Source organism: Vanessa tameamea, chromosome 15 (assembly GCF_037043105.1).
Source record: "Vanessa tameamea isolate UH-Manoa-2023 chromosome 15, ilVanTame1 primary haplotype, whole genome shotgun sequence".
NCBI lineage: Eukaryota > Metazoa > Arthropoda > Insecta > Lepidoptera > Nymphalidae > Vanessa > Vanessa tameamea.
Genome location: NC_087323.1, coordinates 6,820,919 through 6,836,852, shown reverse-complemented (window position 1 = coordinate 6,836,852; position 15,934 = coordinate 6,820,919). Strand labels below are relative to the sequence as shown.

General features: G+C 28.2%; 4 protein-coding genes across 4 annotated transcripts; 1 reads left to right on the top strand and 3 right to left on the bottom strand.

The window, feature by feature from the left end:
- Positions 1–2,520: 2,520 nt before the first annotated feature.
- Alkb (AlkB) lies at positions 2,521–4,539 on the bottom strand. The gene is made up of 4 exons (XM_026638039.2): positions 4,285–4,539; positions 3,615–3,941; positions 3,101–3,294; positions 2,521–2,920 (listed from the first exon to the last, which is right to left on the bottom strand). The coding sequence occupies exons 1-4, from the start codon at positions 4,408–4,410 to the stop codon at positions 2,563–2,565; spliced, it is 1,005 nt and encodes a 334-aa protein (XP_026493824.1). The 5' UTR covers positions 4,411–4,539; the 3' UTR covers positions 2,521–2,562.
- Positions 4,540–5,410: 871 nt separating this feature from the next.
- On the top strand, positions 5,411–8,003 carry LOC113399039 (N-alpha-acetyltransferase 38, NatC auxiliary subunit). The gene is made up of 3 exons (XM_026638042.2): positions 5,411–5,669; positions 6,177–6,309; positions 6,407–8,003. The coding sequence occupies exons 1-3, from the start codon at positions 5,631–5,633 to the stop codon at positions 6,550–6,552; spliced, it is 318 nt and encodes a 105-aa protein (XP_026493827.2). The 5' UTR covers positions 5,411–5,630; the 3' UTR covers positions 6,553–8,003.
- On the bottom strand, positions 6,404–12,385 carry LOC113399036 (uncharacterized). The gene is made up of 7 exons (XM_026638038.2): positions 12,185–12,385; positions 11,432–11,522; positions 9,150–11,351; positions 8,785–8,926; positions 8,524–8,714; positions 8,209–8,447; positions 6,404–8,130 (listed from the first exon to the last, which is right to left on the bottom strand). Exons 2-7 carry the CDS (start codon positions 11,501–11,503, stop codon positions 6,624–6,626), a joined length of 4,353 nt encoding a protein of 1,450 aa, XP_026493823.2. The 5' UTR covers positions 11,504–11,522; positions 12,185–12,385; the 3' UTR covers positions 6,404–6,623.
- Positions 12,386–12,779: 394 nt separating this feature from the next.
- LOC113399038 (methylenetetrahydrofolate reductase (NADPH)) lies at positions 12,780–14,481 on the bottom strand (the record flags this gene model as incomplete). The annotated part of the gene is made up of 2 exons (XM_026638041.2): positions 12,780–13,282; positions 14,139–14,481. Coding segments are annotated over 2 exons (834 nt in total), but the record flags the coding sequence as incomplete, so codon positions are not given.
- Positions 14,482–15,934: the final 1,453 nt, after the last annotated feature.

Here is a 15,934-nt window from a genome sequence, read left to right as displayed (position 1 = left end):
AAAAAGTTTGGACTTCGACATTATTTGATGAAATTGAAGAAATTGAAATTAGTAACAAAATCGCTTATTAATTTGTGGTATAAGCAATAATACTACGGCTGCGAATATATGTTCTAATCTGATGTTTCATACTTAGTATGTATTTACAGAATTAATAATTTTAATGAAACATTAAATTAAATTATAAAAGCAATCTTTTAATTGTATTCACACACTCAGCGAAAACGTAGTAACCAAAATTCGAAATCATTTTTGATGACGATTAAATAATACTATAAATAAATCTAAGTTTAAAAAAATTATTCGACATTGAAGAATTGCATTTACTTATTTCGATGTAAACTAGCACCGGCTTAGAAGTATTATCGTAATTTGGTAAAAACTGTTTCTTATTTATTTTAGTTTATACCTTTCTTAATATACCTACTGCAACTTGAGGATAAGAATAAGAGCTCTAAAATATTATAGAGAGTAGGTACCTAATTGGTGTAAGAAAAAAGCACTTCCAAACTTTCCTATTGTAAATTTAAAAAGCACGCCTTTGAAAGACTCAAGCTTCAAAGCCAGAAGTGAACTCTGCACATGAACTGAATATCGACGAAGGAAAACGATATGAAATGCTCAGACTTAAGGATAATCATCTTTTTTGAACTGAAACGCTAAATGGCATTTCTATTGAGCAAATGGGGAAATCGTGCCGCTTTGTCGTCTATTCGCTTTCGTATTGAAAGGGCTGGATTCGATATCGCATGAAGCAGCTAACTGTCGATCGCGACGAATGAATACCTACGACGATACAAAGAACTTGTGCGAATATTGAAGCGTTCACGTTTCTCGGCGGATGTTCAATATCTATTCTAGATTTGTAGAATATATTAAATTCGCTCAAATTTTAAAACCTATTATTCATAGAGTGTTCAGAAGCATAAGAACACTAAATTTCGAGGATATGTTTGCATATATTAGTTACTATATTTACTTTAACACACTGGTCTATTGTTTCATAGCATCAGGTTTCAGGGTTGTACCTATAGCTATTTTTATACTTTACAGGATTTGAGATCACGTCACGTATTAGTTATTCATAATTTAAGATATTTTTTTGTTAAAGGCAAGTTGTATTTACACTGTTAACTTCAAATAACAATTTATTTACTACAGTTATAATAGTTAAATAATAGTACCATAGTTAAATAGTTAAATTTGAGAGTACGTTCTACGTACGTACGTACATTCGTCTTATAGAAAGTTTACAAAATCGGATAGCTTGCTATATATAAATTAGTATTCTATCTAGTTAAACAAGGAGGAAAAATAAAAAGTACACATATATAAAATGTGAAAACCATCCATATATATGTACTGTATATGGCGTTCCGAACAATCACTTTGTTCGACAGAACTGAACTGCAGACCCTACACCTGACATAAATGTGGCTTTGCCATTCGTTCAGTGTGGACGCGTACGTAGCAGCGCCAATAATTCGAAAATCCGAAAGTATATGTAGCTGGAGTTAAATAACAATTCAGTAGTCAAGTTTGTAAAACTATCTTTTGTTCAAGTGATTAATTGCTTAGCTAATATTATATTAACAAACAACAAATTCTTTACATCAACGGTTTTGTCTATTGTAGAATATAATATGTCAATGGTAGAAGTTAAGATAGCATGGTCATTTATTATAAAAAAATATATAAAATATTCAGAAATAATATTTTGTTTAAAAAAAATAAAACAGTTTTGGTGTAGTCTATATCGTACAATTATAACGGCCATGAGAAAATTTCATCGAAATCAATCCGTGACAATTTGTGACTTGATTGCGAAACAAACATACAAAATGCTACAACATAGCAAACTTAATTCAAGCAAAAAATGTTGTTAAAAAGAGGTTTTATGAATCAAATTTGTGTTTTTAAAGATTTTAACTGCTTATATTTGATAACCTATTCTTAATGACGCTCGCGTTCAAAAAATAAAAGATCGATGTAATTCAACTAAATTAACCAGTGACTGTTTAAATTTTAGTATTATTTATTTTTTAAATTAACATAATCATAGAAATGTACTTTAAACTAAGAAAAAGTCGTTGCGGTGACTGTTTTAAACCGATAATGCATCGACTCGCTAATTTTGACAAGAATGATGAATACGAATGCTACGTCGAAAACTATGTTAAATGTTTTTGGGGTCTTTGTGACCAACAACAAAGTGAGCAACAATTTATTCCTAAGACTAAAATTGAAGGTAATTCACCAACTCAAAAATTTCATATTAAACTATTGAAGTCACTTCTATTATAATATTGACATAATGTATTATGCTGAACTAGTATATATACACACTACAAATAGAAAATATTTTGAATAAAAAATATTTATTACTGTAAAATATAATTATCTATTCATGAGAATTTGAAATTCCTTTTCAGTGATTACGGAACAGCCAATTCCACATGGGTCCTTTTTAAATCGCAAAGTAACTAATGTTTTTTTATTAAATTTAAATAAAAGAGAATATAAAATTGTAAATAAATTAGTATATTATCATATCATATCATATCAACTATCTAATCTTTCTTGATTTTCCATTAACACTTGCCTAACATTCACATTTATTCTAGATTCTTCAACATAGCTATTGAACTGAGTCCACTCTTTATTATCAATATTTCTATTTACTTCTTTAATTATTGTTTCTTCATTTATATATTTAGTTTTACCATTATCAGTAATTTGTATTAATTCCTCATGGTTATTCCATGGTTGATCTGATGCTTGTAATATTTTAGGCACGGCATGATAACAAAGTCTGGCTTCCTTTGACATAATAAGTATATCACCACTATTGAGAAGAATAGCTGATGGTTCATGTGATTTCTCCTGGCCGCCTATCAAGAATATTGCAGACTGACCAAAACTGAAAAAAATAACAAATCTTATTACACAACTTTATTAATTTATTAAAAAACTCATATGTTGCATGTAAAACTAAATTTTAAATAGCATTTACAAAAATAGAAAGTTGCCATGTATAAAAATAGTATATTGGAGTGATTTATAATTAAAAATGTAATAAGTAAATATATATTATATATACCTGAACGAAAATAGTGGTGCTTCTAAATTCACTTCTGAATGGTCAGTATGAGCTGAGAGTGTGGATCCCATATGATAATAGTTAACAATAGCAGCTTGTGCATTAAAATTTGTGTAGCCCAGATATTGGGCTACAACATCACATAACTCTGCTAATTCTGAAGGAAATATATTCCTATTTTTTTCACAGTACACCTGTAATTGAAGTATATTATATTCATTAACATTATTAAAATATAATGAACAAGATATGGTATTCGGAATCTGAAAGGTATTATGTAATGTGACTAAAAAATATTGATTTTGTTTTTATATTTAATCATGATATTAAGGCTAATTTGTCTGGTTATTTGGAGTAAAATAAGTCACATCTCTTTATCTTTAAACAATTTTAGAAAAATATTCCATTTTTTTATCCCATAATTAACCATTATAAATCTGTTAAGGCATAATGGTGTTATAATTTTTTCCAGTTATCTCAATATAAATTACTTATAAACATATTAACATTTTACTTTAGTGTCCCAGTTGTGATGGTACCCTAATGTTGTCCATCTCAATTTTTTCTGCATTTTCCTATCCAATTCATCACTTTTGTGTATTTCTCGCCACCAATCTTCAATTTGTTTTTCAATATCAATATTTGTTTTATTGGGCTTCCTAGGATAATCTTCTAAACATTTTCTGATCCAATATCTTTGTCCTAAACTTGTAAATGGATTTGCTATTAAAAATAAACCAGTATGTTTCATAAATGTATATGTCTTCCAGTCTGTAAAATTTCTTAAACCTAGCAGTTTAGTTCTTGAGTCTTCTTCTATAACATTAGAAATATTGTTTACCTATTAACAAAGAATAGTAACTATTAATAAAAAATAATAAAAATCTATACATATAATAAAATTGGAGTGTCTGTTTGTAATATTAAAATAACCGCTTTGTACTAAATGCATATGTAAGTATACACGGTATATGTGTACCAAAATATTTTTTAAATTTTTATCTGTCTTTCTGTTTGTTCCGACTAATCTCTGGAACGGTTAGGCCGATTTTGACTGGACTTTCACTGGCATCAAGCTGATGTAATAAGGAGTAACTTAGGCTTCAACAATAACTTTTTGTTAAAATCAAACGCGCACGAAATGGCAGTCACATCTAGTATTACATAAAAATAATAAGCTTTACCTCAATTGGGATATCATATTGTATTCTAACAACTTTATCAAGTGATGGTTCTGGTTTATTTGATTTGTAATATTTAAATCGTTTCATAAAATTATCTTTACATTTCATGTCTAGATTTCTTTTCATATTAATATTTTATTCAGGCGTATACTATATCTTTAAAAACTAATTTAAATATTGGACTGTGCAGTGTATATTAAAAATAAACTTTATGAATTAATATGAATTGATTGACCTGTCAAGTCCACACTGTCACTCTGTCAATTATCAAAAGTCAACACTGAGAATGAAATAACACGCCTTTTTAAACAAACTAAAATTTACACCGCTATATTGTGAATTTTTTAACTTTTTTCATATGAGGATCAAGGAGATGATATATTAAATCATTAAAAACTGATTACATATATAGCCTATTCCAATGTAAAAATACAGATAAACAAATCTTAGATTTACATTTTTCATGCGATTTGCTAATATCACAGCAATATTGTGCACAATTAAGAGTTTATGATGAATATACATTTATTTATAATTCAACACTAATGCACTTAACTACTTATTTCCTCTTTAATTTTACTTCCAAAATTCCGATAACATTTTCGTCGACGTTCAATGGTGAAATAGAGTAAGTAATGAGTTTCTTGCCGACTCTCCTTCTTTTTCAATCTACTTTCTTAACTGGTGCTTTATTATATTTTATTTAAGACTAACATGACAAAAGTGCTTTCATAGGCCTTATTTTTATTTTTTGTTCGTCCTCTACCTTTCGAAGAATACATTCATAGATTAAAATCTTAATCATTACCTTTCACTGCATGATATTTAACTTTTTTCGTTTTTATATACAATAAAGCTATGCAAAATTATAATAATACGAAACAACCAACAACCGTACGTAGAATGAAAAAAAAAATCAATAATAAGCTAAAAAATAGAATAAGAAAGATTGTAAAATGTCGGTACCAGATATCCAGAACCATGAGCAACCAAAAATAAACCAGAAAATTAAAAAATACAAGTGCTTTATGATAATCAGTCATTATCCGTTGTCAATGTCAAATAACTATTTCAAGTGACAACCTCTTCTCAAATCACATTATTTATAAACTTACTATAAGCCATTAACTAAGTATTAAATTATATTTATAAACTTGGACTTGAAAATATAGCAAAAATAATAAAGCTGAAGTGTATAAAATTATACAATAAATAACCATAATGAACTTTCGAGAACTTTATTATGATAACTAAATAAAATTGTTATTTATTAGTATACTTAAATTTGTAATCTATACGCTAATTGTTATTATGAAATATTAGTAATAATTAATAAAGGAAATAAAATGAGTGATTCAACTGTAAAACCCATAGAAGACCCAAAGGTAAGTCATCATTACTAGATATTTTCATATGTAAATATACATTTAACTTGATGATATATATGTTATTTGTTATTACTCTACTTAACCTTATTTTAAAATAGAAATAAGTATATAAAAAAAATACTTATCAAAAGTCATAAGTGGTGTTGGATTGTCCACTTTTAAAAGCATACATTTAAAAAAATGTACAATAGAACCTGTATGTGAGGGCAATATAGTATAAATATATTATATGTATATATGAACTTTACTAATATTGGAGTACATATTATATAGATATGTATAAAAATTACTTATCTTATTATGATGATCAGCTAACAGATTAAAAAATTAAGTGTATTTAGAAACATAATACTTTTTGTATACCTATAATCATTATGGTTAATGACCAACAACTTATGTCTGAATCTATGTTCTTTATAAATAAATAATTGAATCAATGATTTATGTTCAATAAGCAAAACTTTACTAGCCAAAATAATTAATTTAATATTATTTAATTTTCAGGTAGTCATGGAATTAGAGGGTAAAGCCAAATTACGAAAGTGGCTGAATATGAATTTTAGAATAGAGATGACAGATGGAAGAGTCCTTATAGGAGTATTTCTGTGTACTGACAGAGATGCCAACGTTATTTTAGGTAATCATGCTTCATATAAATTCAATCACTCTATTTCATTCCAATATATTTTAAATTTTATAGGTAATTGTAATAAAAAATCTCTTTAAATCCATAGGAGCTTGTTCAGAATATCTCAAAGGTGTGGATGGTGAAACTGAGGAGCCACGGGTGTTGGGTCTAGTCATGGTACCAGGGCGTCACATTGTATCTATACAGATTGATGACACAACACCATCTCAAAAATATTTCTTTGATGAATGACAAAAAAATACTGTAATATTTAGATAATATAAATAATAACAAAAAAGAATAATTAAATATTTTTGTTTAATTTAAGATTGCATTTTAGTTAACTTCTGCAATGTTAGTTTTAATAAATCTTTTTCAAGATAAATATTTTTGGAATCATTAGAAAATGGATTATATTCATTATGTTTACTTGCACCTATTGAGTCAACAAAACTTAACAAATCATTGCAAATTACTTGAATACTTTTTGGTTCATTTAGAACTTCATTCAAAAATTCTTTTTTTAAAATGTCATTTAAGCAAATGTAGGGATGCTTAAATATCTTTTTAAAATTCATGTAAAAATGTACACACAAACTTCTGACATCCTCATCTTCATCTTGCAAGAGAATGATTGCTGATTTAATAGCATTAATTTTTACATCATCAGAATAACTGCTTAACTCATTTCCAAATTCATTATTGGCTAATGTTGCTATATATCTCATGTCTACATCATTATTTTCAGGATTACATAATTCATAAATGCTTTTTGACAATAATAATAAATCTTCATTTTTTCTTTGTTTTACCAGGAGTCTAGTAGAGAATGGAATCAGATATCTTAGTTTGTATGAAGTATCTTTTATATGTTTATGTATTCCTTGAATGTTACATATTTCCACATTGATGTCTATTTTAAGAGAAATATTATAAAGTAATTTCCATAACGATGAACTCTCAAATATAATTTCAGATGACAAGAGTATTTTTGCAGATTCTAATAAGAAATCTTCAAATGGCTTTGTATCACTTTCTATTCTTTCAATAAATGTATCACAGTATAACACAAACTCGTGAGTCTTTAAAAGTAAACTCAGTGTATCAGGAACCACACTCCATGGCATATTTTTTATATATTTCTGAATCTTAGAATTTGCCCAGAGGGACACTCCTGGCTCATATCTCTTACTATTTTCTTCACAAAGTATATTTTTAATCAATTCAATTGTAATATTTTCACATTCATTACAGAACTTATCCTGAGTCCATCTACACATATATGATTGAGAATTTTGCTTTAATACGTCATGATACTTTCTACTTAATTTGTCTAATTTTATTAACTCCGTATGAGAAAAATATTTATAACAATTTGAAATTAACATGAGAATTCCATGCAAATAATTTTCTGTTAAAATTTCGATATTTTCAAGAACATTAAATAATTTATCAAATGAATATATATTTGTTATACATTGTGAGGTCAATCTTCTTACAGTGTAGATTGGACTGCCGAGCAACGACAAGAGATTTGATAAAAGACTTAGATCAGAATTTTCTTGTTCTATCAAGTCAAAAGAGAAATTATATCTTTTGGCCAAACTTGCTAAGACATTAAGTATTGGTACTAAATTGGAATGTGCTTGAATTATATCTTTGTAATCATTTTGTTTAATTTGCTTGATGATATACCCCCATAATTTAGGAGAATGACTTCTAAACTCGTCACATGCTACAGTGGCAATAGTTTTTTCATCACTTCCAGATGCCTTTTTCTGGCCAATAAGTTTCGGAATTAAAGCTCCATACAGTTGAAGTGCCGCATTCCTGAAATTGTACGTCCATATCATATCCATAGAAGTAGACAACTAACAATATTCATTAATATAGAGCTCTTATTCATACCTTATTTGCCAAAGATTATTTATAAGATTATTAAATGCCAAAGCTGCTAATTCTGCAGTATAATACATTGTATCAGAAGCCAAACTGCTGTCTGTTACAATCCTTGTCAGAAAATGTATATAAATAGCTTTCGGTAAATCTCTTTCATTATCAATTTCAAATTTATCAGCACTGTAAGATGCATTGTCTATACTCATGCACATGTCCAAGAGTGTTCTCATAAAATAATGAAATAGTGGCTAGAAATAATAATACAGTATTAAAATGTGTTTTAGACCTCAAAATTCCAATTTTGTTAATAATATCAAAACCAACCTTGCCTTTCTTAAGATCATTACTAACTATTCGATGAACCATAATAGACAAACCGGCGCCTCGTCTTGTAACAGAGGACATTTTAGTTGTTTCAAATAAGAGTTCCTTTAATTTGTTTTTTAGTAAACAAAAAGGCAACTTTGAAACTACTTCCTCATCTGCTAAAGAAGATAAACACTGAATTCCACATCCTAGAATAAAAAAAAATTATTAATTAAACACATAACTTTAATTATAATAATGTTATTGTTATATTATTACCAAGTGCTGTTCCTGCTGCTTCAATTGCACCTTTGTGTCGTGATGTTTCAAGAGCATGAGTAATTATGTGCAAACATTTCTCACAAACACTCTGATCGTGTTTATAATACTGAATTAGGAGGGAAGCTAACTCACAAGATGCCTATAAAACAAATATAAAGAAGTCATAATTACTGTCACTACTTACATTATTTTACAAACTGTAAACAAAGAATCTTTTACATTCAATCAAGGTTTATTAATGTAAGTATTTAAAGTTATATTTTATCCCTTACAAATAGAATTGCTTAATATTAATTTTATAGATACAGCTTTGTATACCTTTTGTACACTTTCTAATCTGAAAGTTAAAAACTATCTTATACCTTAACATTTAACCATAAACAATTCAGGACAATTTGATGTAAGTCTGATATTCTTGTATTGTCATTATTATCATCAGTTTCCAGACCGGATGTATTTATTAGAGTCTGCACCATATCACTCATCTTTGAAAAGTCTGAACAGGTTGATAAATCCTCCTCCCATACAAATTGATTGGAAATATAATCTATTATATTGAGCAATGAGAATATGGCATCCTTAGGTATGGTTAATTCAAAATGGTTTCTGATCGATTCTTCGAAAATTATACACAAAATGTTCAAAAATGAGTGCAGTTGTTTCCCATCCTCTATTGATTTTACTATATCTCTTTTAGAGGAATATTCTAAAGAGATTTCATTAAATGCGAAATTAAAAATATCTTCTAGGGTATTAAACCTGCTCTCAATACTATTGTTTTTCAGTAAAATGTTAATAACAAGCTTAAACATAATTTGCCCACAACTTATCTCATAAAAAAATTTACTTCCAATACATTTTAAGCCCTCTTCTATCAAGAAGTTCATTATGAATGTATCACTCAGTTCTGCTATGTAAAATTCTGACAATAATTGAAGAACACCTTCATGTACATCGTTAGCTGGATCTTTCAATAAATCTAGAAGTTTCATTATAAATTCATGTGCATTTAATTTCCAATGTCCACTGTCTTTTAGAAATCCAACTAGAGACTTATTAGTATCCCTAGTCTCTTTACTCCTTTTCTTGGGTTTCAAATGGTTAAAATTTTTTAAAACAATCTGGGCTATTTTAACAGATGTTAATTTTCTTTGATAATTACCATTACTGCTTATGGATTCCTTTACAAAGTTTTGTAAATTTACACAAAATGTAATTAAATTTTGCATATCTTCATTATGATTTGTTATAGTAGTGTTTAAATATAAAGTGTGTAATTTGTTTAAAAATATACTTAAATTATTAATCATACTTATTCTCAATACTGTACAATCCGAGTTAACATTATCAGACAAATATTTAAGAATCTGTGTATATTCAATATTTGATGGTAAACAATTCCTTTGTGAAATACTTATTATTTCAAATGCCACTATTCTGACTGATGTATTACAATGTTCTAAGCCAAATGTAACAAGTTTTTCTTCTTTTTTTAATTCATATTTACAGTTTGATATCTTTTTCCCAGATATTCCAAGTTTAGTTCCCTGTTTAATTATGCACATAGTGCTGTATAATGTGTAATCTGAGTTATTATTATTATTCAATTCATCAACAAGTAACGGCATTAGGGTAGGAAATTTTTTAAGGGTATTTAGACACCAATAGTTACTGAAATTTTCAATTGACTTAAAATTTATTCCAGTTAGTACATCCAGAACTCGATCAAGAAATAGTGCAATCCAAGTTTCACCTGAGTTTGTTTTTTTTAACACAGCACTATACATATCAGCTCCTGCTGACACTAATCCTGGTTTGGCCAAACTGTATACAAGGCCATCAATCCATTGATTTTCAGAAACCAAGCATTCAATTTTACCCTTGTATTGTTCAATAATTTCAGCTAGCATTAAATATTTTGCTTTGTTCCAATAAAAACTATTTATCTCATTTAAAACTGTTTCATAAATGTCATGATTTAATACCAATAACAATGTTTGAAACACAATTCGATTTAGATTCCTTATGCCAGTAATGGGATTTTCCCAATTATGATTAATCAAGTTTAGCAGTTTTATTTGGTTATTTGTGTTAAACAAAATATTTTGTAGTTCTGTTCCAACAACTTTCTTGAAAGAGGTCATAATTTTGAAAACAATAAATGTATATTGAGTGTACTCATATGCTTTGAGGGTTAAAAATTTAAATATTGCTTCTAATGTACTATTCATTGTTGCATTAAAGTTTATTGATTGTTGAAGGAGATATGAAGACTGGAAAACCCCATAACACAGAGATACTGCCAAAGAAGTCTTAGATCCATTCAAATCATTTTCTTCTAAATTCAGTTCATGATTAATAATCTCTAATACGTTGTTTAGGTGAAATTCTTGTCTTTTTGTTTTGCACAGTACAGTATAGAAACAAGTTGAACAAAGTAATTGATCTTCAAATTCTTGGAGTTCTGTTATTACATGTAGCCATATTTTTTCTAAAATGTTATCATAGTATTCAGAGGAATGTTCATTATTACCACTGTGTTTTTTTACAGCCAGAAGCACTTCCTGAAAGATTAAGAAAAAATATTTGTTTCAATCTTTTTATTAATAAACATCAATATCTTCAGTAAAATTTAAATGATTACCTGAATATTCTCTGATCTTATATCTGCTGTTTTTAAATTTGATTTGAATAAAATTGCATCCAATAATTCCATTATAATTTCAACTTGATGTCTGTTAACAAAATACATTGAATAAGCATAAACTTAATAATGCTAGTCAAGTAATATAACTATTAAGTACCTTGTGTGTGAATTTGCAATGTGTTATAGTTGGTTGTTAATAAATTATGGATAAATAAATAAAAGTCAATTTAAATAAAAATAATTTACTAAGTAAATAAACTATATTTACAATAATGTAATAAGAATGATTACTATTGAATTAGTTAGTGTCTTTTATTGGTTCGAAACCTTCTTTTTGCATTTTTTGTTTAAATAAATCATAATCTCGTTTTCTATCAAAGTGCGTCACCCATTTTGGGGGGCACGATTTTTCAAATATTCTCCTAAACTCAGCGCATGCTTTAGGTTTTTCAGAACTGTCTTTTATATTTTGATCATCTAAACATTCCCAGTATCTGTCTCTAGAATCCCAACATATCTTTCGTTGTTGTTTATCAGGAAAAGACATCTTTGTAACTATTATGCACCTAAAACGGAAATCAGAACTGTATCACGTTAATCCCATACTGTTGCGACTAGTTTTGTGTTCATTAAAAACAAAAAACATACTATATCTTAATACTTTGAGTTATAACGATCCCACTCATATAAAATGCATAATACTCTGAAATACAAAGTAACAAGAACTCTATAAAAGTGGATTGCACTTACTTTTAGACGAAATTCAAATCTTACGTAAGGTTTTATTCAGATAATGAAATTAATAATTATATTTGAGAAAATTTATAACCTCACTATGACATTCATAGAGCAAGATATTTGACATGACATAATATGATTTGACTAATTGACTTTAATAGCATAATTTCATTTGTGTTCAGTGTTGCAAAGGCAATTTTTGTTATTATTGGATTTGATATATTAAACGACATCATCCAGCGAACACTGAGACTTTATATAACTTAATACTATTTCGATAACTGTAGTTTCAAAAGAAAGTAAACAAAAAAAAAATGGAGCCAACACGGTACTAAACTACTAAGTTACTAACACACACTAGCAGTTTCATTTGACTTCACTTTTTTGTTTTACGCAGTCTGTTTACTTCTACGATCTGAGGTAATAAATTAAATTAATTTTATGAAATAATTATCAAAATGAGGCAGATTTTTAATAATACTAGTAAAGGATGACCTTACTCTACCTAGGAAAAATTTTAAATAATACTTGTTATACAACACAAAACTATTTATTTTAGGTATTCTTAAAATAAAAAATATTAATATTCATAATAGCACTCTTATAAAATTAATACCGTTTATTTAATGTTCGAATTTATTTTACCGATCAGCTTCGCCGTTCTTGGCAATTTATTTAAAGTAAATATATGAAAATGCTTAACATGAAGTTGTTCTAGCATATCGTTAATTAATCTTGCAACCACTTCTATTCCAGAAATATTTTCAAGCTTCTTTATTAAATTGTTTGTTACGCGTACTTTACATAAGTCCGTAAAACCAGCTAATTCTCCTTTTGTCTCAAAAGGAAATATTCCAGGTACAATCGGTACATTAATACATACTTCTCTACATTTAATTATGTAACGTTCATAAATTTTATGTTCAAAAAATGCCTGTGTTAAAATAAAATCAGCTCCGCTGTCAACTTTGTCCTTTAAATGCGACAATTTGTCATCGCAATTTGGAAATCCAGCAACTCCAATACAAAAATAATTTCCAGTGCGTTCTCTGACATATATAATCAGCTCTTGACTACTCTTAAAATCTGATCTGCTGGGATCAAAATTTTCTGAAAAGATTAAAAAATTGAATATATTTTTATAAAAAACTTACTATTTTTCTGTATCTAAGGTACGTTTTTAATTTTATTTATACTAGAAGGGCGCATAGACAAATAAGTCCCTTTTATGGTGAGTAGTCACCTTCACCCATATACATTAAAAATAAAACATGTTTTACAATATAAGTGCATTATAATCACTGTTAGATTTTTGTCTTCTTTAACTGCTTATACTGTTTACTGATTATTACTACAGACTCCTTAGTCATAGATCCTACTCTAACATAGCCTTCTAGCGTCTACGCAAAGTCAGTAAAATTTAGACATACACAACTATACTATTTATTACGAATTGTTATGTTTTTAACTGCAGAATAATAATCAGTATAGTAATAATTAAATAAGATAATAACTGAATAGTGATAATAATACACATATACAGCAATAACAATAAATAAAATTCATGGTAATCTAGTATAACTGAAATGGCCCAGTGGTCACACACTTGAACCATAACCGAAGCTTGCAGGTTAAACTCCGACAAGCAAAAAAAATTAAAATTCAGATATTTTTTTTTATTATGATATATGTAGGTGAACGGCTACCTGATAGGGACATTGGATTATTATCTTTCCTTACATCGCCTTTGCGCAACCAACCTTGGGAGCTACCATGTTATATGGGTTGTGCCTGTACTTACACTGGCTCACTCACCCTTCAAACAGGAATTCAATCATACTGTGGAATATCTGATGAGTGGTTGGTACTTACTCATTTTTCTCTTCTTACGTTGGTACTAGACGGGCTTGCACAAAGCTAGCTAATTATATATACTTATTACGTATTTATTATATTTTCAACCCACCTCCTAAAATAATAAACAGATTACATATGCCTTTATCTTGTAGAGTCGTCAATAACATGTTTACATAATCTCTCCTCATATTAGTACAAGAGATATGCAATAATACATTCTTGCCTTTACTTCGTAAATAATTGGCTAGCTTTAATGGGGCAATTTCTAAATTTATACACTGGTGCGTCTGAGCATGCCATGTTATAGAAAAGAACAACGGTTCCAAGTCAAAGTTGTCTAATTCCTCTTCCGCTATGTCTGGCGTTACTTCAAATGAATAAGATATGTCTTGAACATTTTTAATTAGTTCTGTTATTTTAGGTAACATAGTTATGAATACTGGAAACGAGTAATAAAGTGTAATTAGTACAGTTCGTTGTCGTATCGATAAATGATAATATAAAAAATATTTGTCACGTTAAAAACTGATAATGATAACAAATAAAAAAAAATATTACGAATTTAATCAAAATCACTTATATAATAAAATCGTGTAATATTCATAAAATGTACATAGAAGGAATTTTAAAAAATAACCTATCATACTCACCTCGAATAAAAAAATTAGGTTATGAATGGTCACTTAATACGACGAATCATGTAAAGAATTTTTAAATAATGTGTGCGACTGTCCTTCGTGACTTGTCACTACGATACAAAATAATGCTGCCAGTAAATTACTACTTTAAGAGCAGATTATTATTAAAGAATTTAAAGATAAGTTAAGAAGAGTAACGTAAGTACATAATATTATTGCATAACGTTTGGAAAGAATATCTAGGTCATTTTCACATCTTAAAGCATACTATAAGTTAAATTATCGTATTATTTATTGAAAGCGTAAACCTTAACTCTTGAGTAATGCAGATATTAAAAAACACAATAAGGGTACATTTATACCCCAATATAATAATAAACATCAATAAAATATAAACATTTTACAATAAAAGACAGGAATTATAGTGAAGTATTGTATTTCGAATTTCCTAGATAGATACATTGTTACAAACAATTGTAGTCGTCAATGGCAGTATCACAACCGAAATTGCACAAACGAAATTCACTAGAAACTGTGGATTTGATGCAACCTATTGAGTCGTAATTCAAAAGTCGATCATCATCAGTCTGCATCAAATCAACATTTTCGAATCAAAAGTTATCACAATAACATAATTTGATGTACTAAACATACCTATTTCACACTCAGCTGTAATAGGGAATATAATTTTTCTTAATCGGAATTTTAAAAGCGTATTACGTCACTGATAGGCCTTTTATCTAAATAATGTCCTTTAATCTAAATAACCAGCAGCCTAACAGGTCAGGCAGGCCTCAAGTGACGGTAAGTCAAGATATGGATTTTATTCCATACTCGCCTATTTCTATTTTGGACGAATGTATTACTATTTCAAAAGTTAGGTATGTACTTCAGATGATTTAAAGCGGAGTGTGATGTTTTAAAACACTACATTCTTATTTCATCAAATAATATAAAATCATCTACGTAACTAATAACTATATTCTTAAAAATAAACGAGTTTAACGTGAAGGTTAATCAATAATGACGGATTATAATACAGTGGCAATATTTCTATTTGTGTAAAAGCTTCCAAACACCTATATACTACGTCCTACTAAATAAGTTTAAATACCTACTAAAATGTAACGTTTCTTACGTATGTAAGTTATTGTTATTGTTCGATAAAGCTTCGTAAACCTTTAACGGTTATCATAATGATTTACATCTAAAATTCAACAGCTATTCCTTTGCTGACAATAAATTAAGTAGTGATGTGTAATGTTAG